Source organism: Canis lupus, chromosome 23 (assembly GCF_003254725.2).
Source record: "Canis lupus dingo isolate Sandy chromosome 23, ASM325472v2, whole genome shotgun sequence".
Lineage (NCBI taxonomy): Eukaryota > Metazoa > Chordata > Mammalia > Carnivora > Canidae > Canis > Canis lupus.
Window position 1 is genome coordinate 52,227,293 of NC_064265.1, and position 11,838 is coordinate 52,239,130.

The window sequence follows — 11,838 nt, forward strand, 5'->3', positions numbered from 1 at the left end:
AGCGGTTTGTTTAATCCCTTCCTGAGTTGGTTTAATTTATCAAGTTAATCTAAAATTTTATAAGAACTCTCTAGCTATAAATATTAAATGCAAATATTTAATAGAAAAAGGAGTTTGTTTTGTAATTAGCCATGCTAATCTGTGCACACATTTCCGTGGGAAATTTATAATAGCAAAATAGTTAAATACAGTAAGATCTTGGGACTTGAGAACACTAATACTGGGACATTAATTTGGAAGGATCAGAAAGTAGAAAGTTTTAGTTGCTCACACTTAACCCTATTTTTATGGATAACTCTATTTTCTGTACGTAGTCAGGTGGCATAGTTAGTATATAAAAGTGCTGAAAACTTAGAATTTAAAATGAGTGAATTCAAATACGAGAAATAATGCTGTTATTTGTAATATAGCTTCTTTGCAAAGAATGAAATAGTCTACTTTCTAAAGCTCTGTGTGTGTATGTGTGTACACGCACAAGGTCAGCATATTTTAGTCTTAATAAGTGTAATAATTAAATTGAAGTTTCTCTTTCCCCTGGTATTGTATCGTGAGATCTGAGTATTCTCTGTTCAGTGTTGCTTGTGTGGTTCGGGTGACCCAGCAGCTGTCCCTGATCTTCATTGTCAGTGTGTACGCTGCCTCCTGTGCCCAGGCTGGCTCTGGTTCTTAGCTCCTGGCTTCTGCCCTCTTGGTCACTGGCATAACACCCAGGAAGCCCGTCCAGTGATGTTTTCTTTCTCGATAACCTATAGCCTTTATTTTCTGTGCTGTATTTCTGGGAACTTCGGTTACCATTTATCAAGTATCTATTGAGTGTGTATATTGAGTCTGACGTTGTAGACATTGAAGATGCTGGACTTTCTTTGTTCAGCTTCATACTTTTGTATGGTTTTGCAAGGATTTCTTCAAATGTGTATAGATGTAGTCTTCTCAAGAGGTAATACGTATTGTATGTTTTTTAGTCCTTCCTAGGCTCAGAACTACTTAGGAGAGTACTTGGTAACTATTCCATTCCCAAACTTTTAGCACAACATATCTTATTGCACATTAAAGGTAAAACTTAAAACAAATACACTTGAAATAATAGCATTTGTTTTGTTACCATTTAGAGTCTATATATGGTAGCAAATTTAGTATGTTTCTGAATCAGAAGCATGTCCCAGAGCTAATAACTCTCCAGGCTTCGTGTCCTCGTCTTTGAGAGTGACACTTTCAGGGTCGTATGAGGACCAAATGTAACATGGGATTTTTTTTTTTTTTTTTTTTTTGAAACACAGGATTTAAAATCATCCCAGAGTAGACACTTCATAGACTTAGAATGAAGTAGGTAGGAGGTGACTGAGGAGTTCTTCTCAAAGGCAAGAGGGCATCAGTGTGCCCATATTACTCCCTTGAGTGCACTGTATAAAATGAAGGGGCAAGAAATGAATTTTTAAATTTATAAAGGATACATTTATCACAATTACCCTTTTTTCTTTTAACATTTACCTCTTTCCTCTCCTCTCCTCCTCTCCCTGCTCCCCCGCCATTACTTCTCAGTGACTTACTTAAGTAAATACCCTTTGTGTCATTCTTGAGGTTTCAGAATACGGTGGCATGGTGTCCTGATACTCTAATTGTAAAATATTTAGTAAAAACAGCTTTTTAAAAGCAAAATTTGACAATTTTATTCTGTGGTTTTCTTATTAAAGTAATTAGATAAGTCTGTTTGCTTTCATTTGGGAAAAAAATTGCCTGTCTTTAATTTTAGAAGTATTTGAATTTGATTCGGACTCTACAGTTAGTCACCTGCATTAGAGTAGCCCTTGGTCTCTTTCAGTACAAACAGATCTTGCTCTGAACAGTGTCTCGTGAGTGATGCTACTGTACCGCCCGCTCACAGATTGTCCAGCTATGGATGGAGGTCAGTGACAGGGAAAAGGATGGATGGAGCTGGCCCTGCAGCTGCCTGATTGTACTCAGATCATGGAGCAAATAGAATCAGATTTCCTCTCTTCATACAGTACAGGTTTCCCAAGGAGAAATAGTTCTTAGTGAAATGTTTAAAGGGGTTTCCAAGGCTTTCAAACACCTGTTTAAATTTCATGCGTTGTGCTATTTAAGCCAGATGATTTTTTTAAATACCCTGTTCATTTCCAAATTTCTCAGAGGCCATATAGAAAACTCCTTTTCTCCTACTCTCCCTCCCCTTTAAAAAAAAAAAAATTTCTCCAGCTGATGAACTGCACTATGTGGAACTCTCTAAAATGTACTGAAGAAAATAGGTGAAGCTATTTCTAAGCAACTAGATGAATTAATTTTAAAAATAAGAATGTGGCCTTATTTTGAGAAAGGATGTAGTTTACGGGGTTTGACTGTTCTTTTACAGATAGTACAGACTAAACTTCCAAGAGATGGGCTAGGATTATTTTTTACCATTTCTCCAGTTTACTTTTGCAATTAAGGAATTATTGCCACCTCTGCGATAACTATTCTCATATTTGCTCAGTAAATAGTTTGATTAAAAAACAGTAGGGTTTTTTTTTTTCTCTTTTGATTTTGTGATAGTCTCAGACTAATACCAAGAGGTAGAAGTGTTAAATTACTGGCAAAAAAAAAAAAAAGATGAAGACACTATGTTCTTGATATGCAGCCTTATAGGCTTTGTTGAGTTCCTGCACTGCTAATAAGAATTCATAAAGAGGACAGTTCTTCCTTTCATTGCTGTTCATCACAACTGCTTCAGTAGCCCTTGGTCTCTTTCAGTACAAACAGATCTTGCTCTGAACAGTGTCTCGTGAGTGATGCTACTGTACCGCCCGCTCACAGATTGTCCAGCTTCAGAAATGTTTATGTCTTCAATTGCAGATTATTTTTAAATATAAAATATAGAAGTGCTGAGGTGCCTGGGTGGCTCAGTCACTTGAGTGTCTGAAACCTGAAGTTTCAGCTCAGATCATGAGCTGAGGGTCAGGAGATGAGCCCACGTCGGGCTCCATGCTCAGTAGAGTCTGCTTGAGATTCTCTCCTCACTTTGCCTCTCTTCCCACTCAAACACATGAATAAACAAACAAATAAATAAATAAAATATTACAATGATTTTTCCAGATACAAAGCAGAATGCTTTACAGTTTTGCCTCTAGACCAATAGTTTTGAACCAGTCACTTCACTTTAATTGCTAATTCCCACTAATATGTAGAATTATGTTAAACAGGCAAAAAATATTTGTTACTGGGCTTACCACAAGCTATATTTTAAAGGAGGAGTTGCATGATTAAATTAGCGATGAAGTAGAATAAATCATGACTTATTTATTTATTTATTTTTTTGACATTCAGAGGTTGACGTGTACTGTGACTAGTTTATTTTTCTGTGAAGGAAATCTTTCAGAGAGAAGGTATAGATTTTATTTGGAAGGCTGTAAACATGAAAATATAAAATTCAGATAAAATAATCTAAGTCTTTCTCCAGTACCTGTGGTGTTTTTAAACTTTATTAATTTATAGCTAGAAAAGTAATTTTTTTGTATGTATTTTTAAAGTGTTTTTCCCTTTTCATGTTTGTTGCAAATATTTCCTACAATTTCTTTTATCTTTTAAATTTAGGACATTTTGACATATAAAGTATACGATTTAATGTGGTAATACTGGTAATCTTATCCTTTATAACTTTTCCCATTTATCCTAGAAAGTCTCTTTCCAGTCTAAGGCCTATTAAATGCTCACCTGTATTCTCTTTTAATTTTTAAAAATAGTTCCATTATTTTATTTTATATTTTCTTCTGTTCCAGATATTGCTGAGTCCTTGGTTGGACTCCAGAGAATCAGAGAACTCCTTAAAATTCTATAAGCAGTTACATATGTTTTTATACATACATTTCTCTACATAGATTCCATAACTCTTAAAACATTCTCAGAAGAGTCTGTCACCAACCCCATAGTCCTTCCCTTTCCAAAAAATTGTTAAGAGCTACTACTACAATCCATTTGAACCTTTTTTGGATATCAGATGGTGTGTGGTGCTAAAGTAATTTTTTCCCCTTTTCCCAAATAGAGTATCCCAGACCATTTATTGAATAATTATCTTCTAAGATTTGTATTGTCTTTGAGAAAGAAATTCACTTTTAACTAATTTGTTATCTTTTTTTACTCCACAGAGAAAGTTAGAGAAATTCAAGAAAAACTTGATGCTTTTATTGAAGCTCTTCATCAGGAAAAATAAATGGTAATAAGTCAAAGTCCTCTTCCTGCATTGGTACTGACTAGATGCAAAATTTATATTTTTTAACTTATTATTATAGTTTATCATTGTATTTGACTATATCCTGCTTATTCCTTAATAGCAATTTTAATGTAATTAAATCATTTTAATGGCAGGAATCTCTGAAACTAATTCTACATTTCATATGTGTAATGTTCCTTTTCAATACTTGATTGCCTCTGGCTGAACTAAAAATATTCCCTAGAACTCATTTTGGACAGAACAAAGGTAAACAAAGCTAAGCTGTTTCATAATACGCATGTGGCTCGTCAGTTTTCTGCATGTAAAGAATTGAACTGTAGCTCTCATTATTTTATTCCTCATTGTTCACGTTCAGTGGATAATTACGTGTGTGTTAAATTGCAAAGCATTTATTTGGCTTGATTAATAATCCTAACTGTTGTTCTTAATCTTATTCTCTTATATTTAAAAACATTTCTCCCATTTAAAATTACTCAGATAGCCTTAGAATGTGGTACTCTTCTGAATGCGTGGACTCTTAGTGTAGGTCTCTAGTCTGGCGTTGGAAGCATGTTCCAAGTAAAGTATTACATATTTAAAGACTTGCCTTAGTAGCATAGTAACCTCCTAATTATTGCTAAAGAATTCTAATTAGTAAGTCTTTTGCTTTTTATTGAAGAAGTTGAGAAAGGGAAAATGCTATAATTAAGACATTATTGTGTATTTAAAATATTTAATTCATCACTTTATCTGTGAGCCTCACCCTGTAGGCAGCCTGCAGCCTGCCCCGTAGGCAGAACTGGAAGGAGGAGAAGATTCCCCTCCCCAGCTGCATTCATTTCAAAAGAGGCTCTTTACCCAAACTGTGGGTCTTCCTCCACTGGAGGACAGTATATTTGAGAAAGCAAGCTAGAAAAGGAAGCACTGCTCAGACCCTTATCCCTCAGAACAGCTTACTAGGGATGAAGGAGAGAGGAAGGAGTTAGAAAGCTTTCCAGTAATGCTTTGTCACTTTGTTTCCTCTCCGGGAAGCGAAGTACACCTGCTACTGTGGATGGTGTGGATGGATGCAGAACGTATCTAGAGACTAAATATCAGTCGTCTTTAACACAGCCCCAGACTAATTCATTGCTGTTCAGTGCCTGTGTTCATAAATGCTTTACACAACTTCGTGTATGAAAATTTCCTGTTAAAGCCATAAGGTTGTTATGATATCTTCCTTGTTGTCATAATTATTATCAATAATTAATGTGAGAAATAAACATTTTGAGAGCCTTTTTGATTTGGAAATTCTCCTCTTCAGTACCAAAGTTCTCTTGATAATTTTGTTTATAAGTGTGGTTCGGGACAGGTGGGGGTAGGGGGACATTCATGAAAATCACAGAAACCCATTAAAGATATAAGCTGCCTTTCTGTCTTTAATAAAATGAGGAAGCCTAAAGCAAGCCAGTGTTTTACACAGTGGCCAGTGTCACTTCCCTAGCTGGTCAGTGTGACATGTTAGTGTTACCGTCGCTCCTGGGAACATGCCTTTTCCTGCCAGACTGTGTGTCTCAGGTGGAGGCCAGGGCAGGCCCCAGAGCTGAGTTGTGATGATTAATCATCTATGGGGAAACCATCCCAACTTTGTTCCTTACATGTCTTTAGATTCTACAGCCCTTCCCAACCCTTGGGATGTATAACCCTGGGAACTGTTAGAATTATCTGTGTGTTGCTGGACACATGATCTGTTTTATACCTTGCGGATCCATTGAAAAGAATAAATGTGGCAAACTAGTAGTCGCCTTGCTTCATGCTGACCATTTTATAAAAGGTACCAGGCACTTTAAGGATAGTTTCTTAGTAATAGTTTTAACATGTGTGGAGTTCCTCAGCCTGAGAGTTACACGTAATTCATTCCGATAATTGCTGATGATTATATACCCAGCACAGCCATATACAGATTCCTCCTGCTGCTTGATTTTCGTGTGTTTTTAAATTTTTTCCATAAAAAAATGAATTACAGTATTTTTTGGTTCATACATCATGTTAGTAATATCATTCTTTTGTTATAGTAGGTGATACTTTGAAATTAATAAGACTAGCAGACAGGCAGTTAAGCTTCAGTATTTTTAGGATCATGCAGTAATAAAATTTAGAAAGTCTGCATATGTCTCCTCATGCCTTAATTTATCAAATGTGTTTATTTTTACAGAATCCTACTCATAATATAATCACCTCAGCATACATGTGAAGAAAGAAAACTCCAAAGTCTCTTGTCCTGCCTTTTTTCCTTCTATTTCACCTTTCTAAACATAAAATAAAGTCATGGGATAAAAATAATTTATGCGTGTTCGAGGCACTTTAACCATCAGTTGCCTTTCGAATGCAAGAACAGTGGAAATGGCATTAAAATCCTATTTTACTGTGTTGAAGTGACAAATTGAGATAATACAAGCGGTGTGGCCCTTAGGGTCAGTCCTTGAAGATAAGAAACTTGCTCTCCTGCTTGTCTCATTTGTGGTGGCACTCGTTCAACTAATTCATGAGGGGATGTTACGCAGTGTCCATTTTTTTCCGGGGAGAAAATGCCAGGTGTTGTGAAAAGCTATCAGTTGTATATAAGATGATGGTAACCCGCGGAGTTGTTGTCTGTATCCGTAACGTTCTATGTGCAGAAGCTGATGATGAAAATTCAGTGTACATTTATCATGTGAAAAGAGGACTAGCTAAGAGCAGAGCACCTCAAATAAGTTAATTTGGACGATCACAGCTCCATGTCCAGTGAAAGAGGTCCCGCCTCCGGTGACAGCTGAGAGCGCTCGCTGCCTTCGAGGTGAAGTCAGCAGCGCTTCCTTGTTCGCTTCCGTTGGCCCTGTTGTCCTTTCTGCACCCATTTCAGATTCATTCATTTTGAATGTTGTATAGGCAAGCCGGGTTTTGTTAACTCGCGGGGTTTTTTGAGCCTGTTGACAGAGCTACTGGATTGTGACACAGGATAAGGAAGACAAAGAGTCATCAGCTGACTGATTTCATGTAGACGGTGGTCAAGCATTTCAGGTGGGCATCGGGAAAAGCGAGAACGAGACTACTTTCTGTTACAAGACTCTTTTAAATAGGACTTATTTCAACAGAATAATGTTGACCACCTCCCTCTTGGCTGAAGGTGTAAAAAAGAAAAACCTAAGATTTGGTTCATTGCTATTCAGTTATAGTCCCTTCACAGTGTTTTCTTGTGTTTCATACAAATAACTTTTATTTATTGGCTAAAGGACTTTAAAGCACAGAAATATGCCATTTTTGACTTAGATAGTCTTTCTCGTCTCTGCTGTTTGTTGCCATTTCATTAAGCCTTTATTATTCTAATAAAAAGGCCCATTGTGTGACAGCTTTTATTTTATAGTTAATTTTACAGCTTTTTTAGAATTATGGTGGGTAACAGTTCCCTTGCCACCCCACTTTTTTTTTTTTTTTTAATTTAGCATCAATATATTCTTCACTGTGATTCCTTTCAAGGTCTGATGACAATATGCAAAGTTGGAGGGATATCACAAAGTTATTTCACAAATTCAGAATCTGGTGAATATTTGTTTTATACTGTCTGAGAAGAAAGGTAGATCGAGCTGCACACGGCTGTCAGCAGCCCACATCGTTCTGTGGCCGATAAGTAGCCAAAGACATTTCACGTCTTTCAGCCCTAGGGCTGATGGGTGAACAGAAAGGGAGCAGAGCCGCCCAGCGTCCTGTGCCGAATTTGGAGATGACCTCACTGGTTAACTCCTCTAACCAGTGCTGCTTGGTGGCAACTACCCCTCACGGAAGCAGGCACCATGCAATTATTAATATTTTTATAGTTGTAAAAACACAACGACCTACAACTATAAATCTATTTCTGAAGAAATAGGACCACGTTTATTTGTGCTGTGGATAGGAAAAATACCCTCAGCTGTATGTCTGTAGATGTTTCCCAAGCAAAAGGCTGATGTTAAGTCAGTACTTTTTTCACATCTCTTTGTATAAATCTAAGAAACGGGGATGGGAGGGTCTTCATTTCGAGGTCAGTGTTTGTAATTTAAACTTACAAATAGATGATAAAAGTTAATGTGATTAAAAATCCCACGTAAGAGTCCAGACACCACCTCCTCCCCCGCAGTAATAGGATTTCTTTCTATCATGGACTACGTATTTTTTTCTCCTTTTTAGCTGATCTCATTCTAAGCATGCTTTTTTTAGTTTCTTCCTTGAATGTTAGGTTGATAATATGTTATTAAAAGAAAAAAATAAAATTCAGATTCTCAACGGTAAACCCGGTGTGTTGTGTCTATAGTTCAAAAATCACAAATGATTCAAATTTAAACAAATCACTTCAGAAATTCAACGTACAGGAGTCAAGTACTAACTCGAGCAGGAATCCTTTGTTTCTCGTGGCAGAATTTGCCAAGAACGGAGCGAGGAGAGCTCCGTATGGAAGACGAACAGCCACACAGAGTAGGAGTGTCCGAGCTCAGTACTGGTGGGCAATGCACAGTAGCAGACAGGCCGCCCTGCTGCTTCACGGGGCCGCGGAGCCCCAGCTGCAGGTGAGCCGTCCGCCTTTCCTGGTGGCTTCGTCGTCTCCTCTTTGTGTTCCCTCCGTTTTTCAGGCTTTACTCCAGTGGGCCCCTTCCCACCAGCGGCGTGGCCTCCACGTGCAAAGGAGGTGTGTAAAAATGAGTAGGGAACATTGCAGAGTGGTGCTTCCTCACCGTATAATTTGGGAAATTCACCCGTGATAAAGGTTCAGAGCATAGGCTTAAGAGGTGAATTCCTTGACTACTTAATAATTGTATATTTCGGATGTATTTATCTGCAGAAAGAAATACGGTATTTTAGTTTTCCTGTAAGAGGGATCAAAATAATGCTGGTGTTTGCCGTAGTTTCAGGTACTTCAGGAGTACAGAGACGCGCTTACAAATACACTTACTTTTGAATGATCATGGCTATGTGTTTAAATACCTAAAATTCAACCTGGTGTTTACTTGTGCACTGTGAATGAACTTTGTATTATTTCTTGAAACCATCACACTCCGCGTAGACGTCACTGCAATTTATATTTTGCCTGTGCTTAATTAAGGTCATTTGTGTAGATGAGTAATTAAAGATATTTAAGTCACATCCCGATTCTACATTGGAGAGCATCTTTTAACTTCTCTTTGTATTAATGAGGGGGTGAGAGAGAGAGAGGAGAGACCTGTGTGCACAGGGTCCTCATGTGATCTCACGGTGCCACCAAATCCGTGGTCTCACAGGCCGCCTAACGTGGCTCTTCTGGGTCCTTACACTTCACATGCTTCACGTCTCACACTTGTAATCCACGGTCAGACAATGCTGTCTTTTTTCGTGTCTTGATACTTGTCAAAACATTTTGCTATTTTCTTTGATAAAATATATTAAAAATGTCTTTTAATTGGATTTTGCTGCTACGGCCATCATTTTCATTGATGATGCTAGCACGTTCATCCGTACGGGGCCTACTGCAAAGTCATACCTGAGTCTCAGAATGGGAAGGACCCTTGAGGATCCCTTACTTTCATCTACCACTTAATTGTGAACTCCCTTTTCTCATTCTTTTCCCCCAGAACTTTGCGTCTAATTGATACTTCTTGTCTGTTCATCATTCGATGTGTAAAATAAGGCAGCAGCGCATAGGTGTGCTGTGCCTTCTCCAGGACTGCTGTGGTTGGCTGAAGTCAAAACTAGGGAAAGGTTCAAAGTCGTGATTGCTTCACTAGGTGGCACCTCATAGCTGGATGTGCTTTATTTCGGGTGAGTAAATGTCAAGAGACAGTCTTTGAATTCCTTTGGAAGGTTTTTGGGGAAGAATGTTTCAGTCTCATCAGCCTGAGACACACTTGACACAGTTAACAGGTCAGTCACAGTGTGAGGCTCAAATAGTAGTTTTACTTTAATTTTTTTATCCTTTGTACACTTCAAGGTCAAAATCTTCATGTAATGGGGCTCCTGGGCGGCTCAGCGGTTGAACGTCCGCCTCCGGCTCAGGGCTGTGACCCCGGGGTCCCGGGATCGAGTCCCGCATGAATAAATAAATAAAATCCTTTAAAAAAAACTTCATGTATCAAAAAAGTTTGAAGAATTTACTTTCTATCAATTCAATAGTGATTTGTTTCCTTCTCACACTTCCAATTGAAGTATTAAAATCTTCTTAAAAACTACTCATTCTTTATTTTTTAATTTGAATATAGTTGACACGTAATATTAAATTAGCTTCAGGTATATGAAAAATTCACAGATGTATTGTTTAATTGTATTCCAAACTTTTTTTTAAAGATTTTATTTATTGTTTATTCATGAGACACAGAGAGAGAGGCAGAGACCCAGGCAGAGGGAGGAGCAGGCTCCATGCAGGGAGCGCAACGCGGGACTCGATCCCGGGTCTCCAGGATCACGCCCTGGGCCGAAGGCAGGTGCTAAGCCACTGAGCCACCCGGGTTGCCCTATTCCAAAATGTTTTAAAATAAACACACCCAGTTTGTAAGAAGTAAAACGGTCACATTGTGCACGTACTAAGCTAAGCTGATGGATGTAGAAAACTTAAGAGCTAAGGTGAGCACCGCAGAAACTGTCAAAGATGAGGAAGCAGCACAGTCTCAGGACAGTTTAAACGTGAGTGACCTTTATGCTCAAGAGGACAGTTCCATAAAGTAAGGGCAAGAGAAAAGTACATCGTCAGGTTAAAGAAGTACCTTGAGATGTTGGAGTTGAGTCCGTAGCTTGAACACGCGCGTGTACGGTCACTGCAGACGAGCCTGCTCGCTTCGCAGGACCGGCGTCGAGCTCGTGTGTCCGGCCACGGGGTAGGGAGTCCCTCCACCGTCTTCACAGCCGTGCGCTTCCTTTCTTCCTTCGTGGTCCAGAGTTCTTCGTCGCTTTGAACTGATGAATCCAGGTGTTAGCCTGGTTCCTGTCCTGCTGTCTGAGAAAATGTAAAAAACTCGGGTTTTAGAGGCCCACAGGCCCCGAGCCCCAGTGAGGGCCCGGCCACCGCCTCCGGCCTCCCGCCTCCCGCCGAGCGGCCTGAAGCGGAAGGCCCTTGCCGTCGGGGGTCAGCGGCGGCCTGGAATGGAGGGTTTCACCCTGGCGGCCCGGGCCTGGCACCGACCGGAGGCTGGTGAGGCCCGAGCTGCCACGCACGAACCCCGCGGCTGCACCCCAGGTTTTCTGAGGATCAGGCCAAGGCCTCGGGGGGCAGCAGTGCCCGGGCTGGCCTGACCCCCCGCCCCGGTTCCCTCCCTTGTCCTCGGCTTTCACGAGTACCGCGTGATGTGCCCACTAGAGCAAAGTCCGCTTTTCTGCAAAAGGTACTTGGCAGGAGTAGAACCTCGAGCGTGTCCTACCGTCGGAGGCCGCCCAGTAAGGATGGCCTGGAGGTCTGGGGCCAGCAGCCCTACCCCTGCTGCCCCCCGTCTGTGCCGCCCCCATTGGTCCCGCAGCCCTACACCTGCCCCCCCCCCCCACACACACGTCTGTCCTGCAGCCCAGGCCGCAGCCCGCTCCCTCGCTCCAGCCCCCAGGAAGGCGCACATTCCTTCACTGCTCCCCGGAGGAGTCCCCAGCCTCTCGCCTCCAGATGCCCCGTGGGGGTGGCCGTACGCCCTTAG

At 40.3% G+C, this 11,838-nt stretch overlaps 1 protein-coding gene across 12 annotated transcripts in view; it reads left to right on the forward strand.

Moving 5' to 3' along the window:
- OPA1 (OPA1 mitochondrial dynamin like GTPase) overlaps positions 1-9,334 on the forward strand; it is an 86,679-nt gene extending 77,345 nt beyond the window's left edge. For 5 of the 12 annotated variants that reach the window (XM_049099873.1, XM_049099874.1, XM_049099875.1 and 2 more), the window contains 2 exons: positions 4,137-4,204; positions 6,396-9,334. In XM_049099873.1, coding sequence (XP_048955830.1) covers positions 4,137-4,201 — 65 coding nt within the window. In that variant the 3' untranslated portion in view covers positions 4,202-4,204; positions 6,396-9,334. Of the gene's footprint in view, positions 1-4,136; positions 5,492-6,395 lie in introns of those variants that run through there. The other 7 variants (XM_025436071.3, XM_025436070.3, XM_025436072.3 and 4 more) reach the window with 3 other exon arrangements.
- Positions 9,335-11,838: the final 2,504 nt, after the last annotated feature.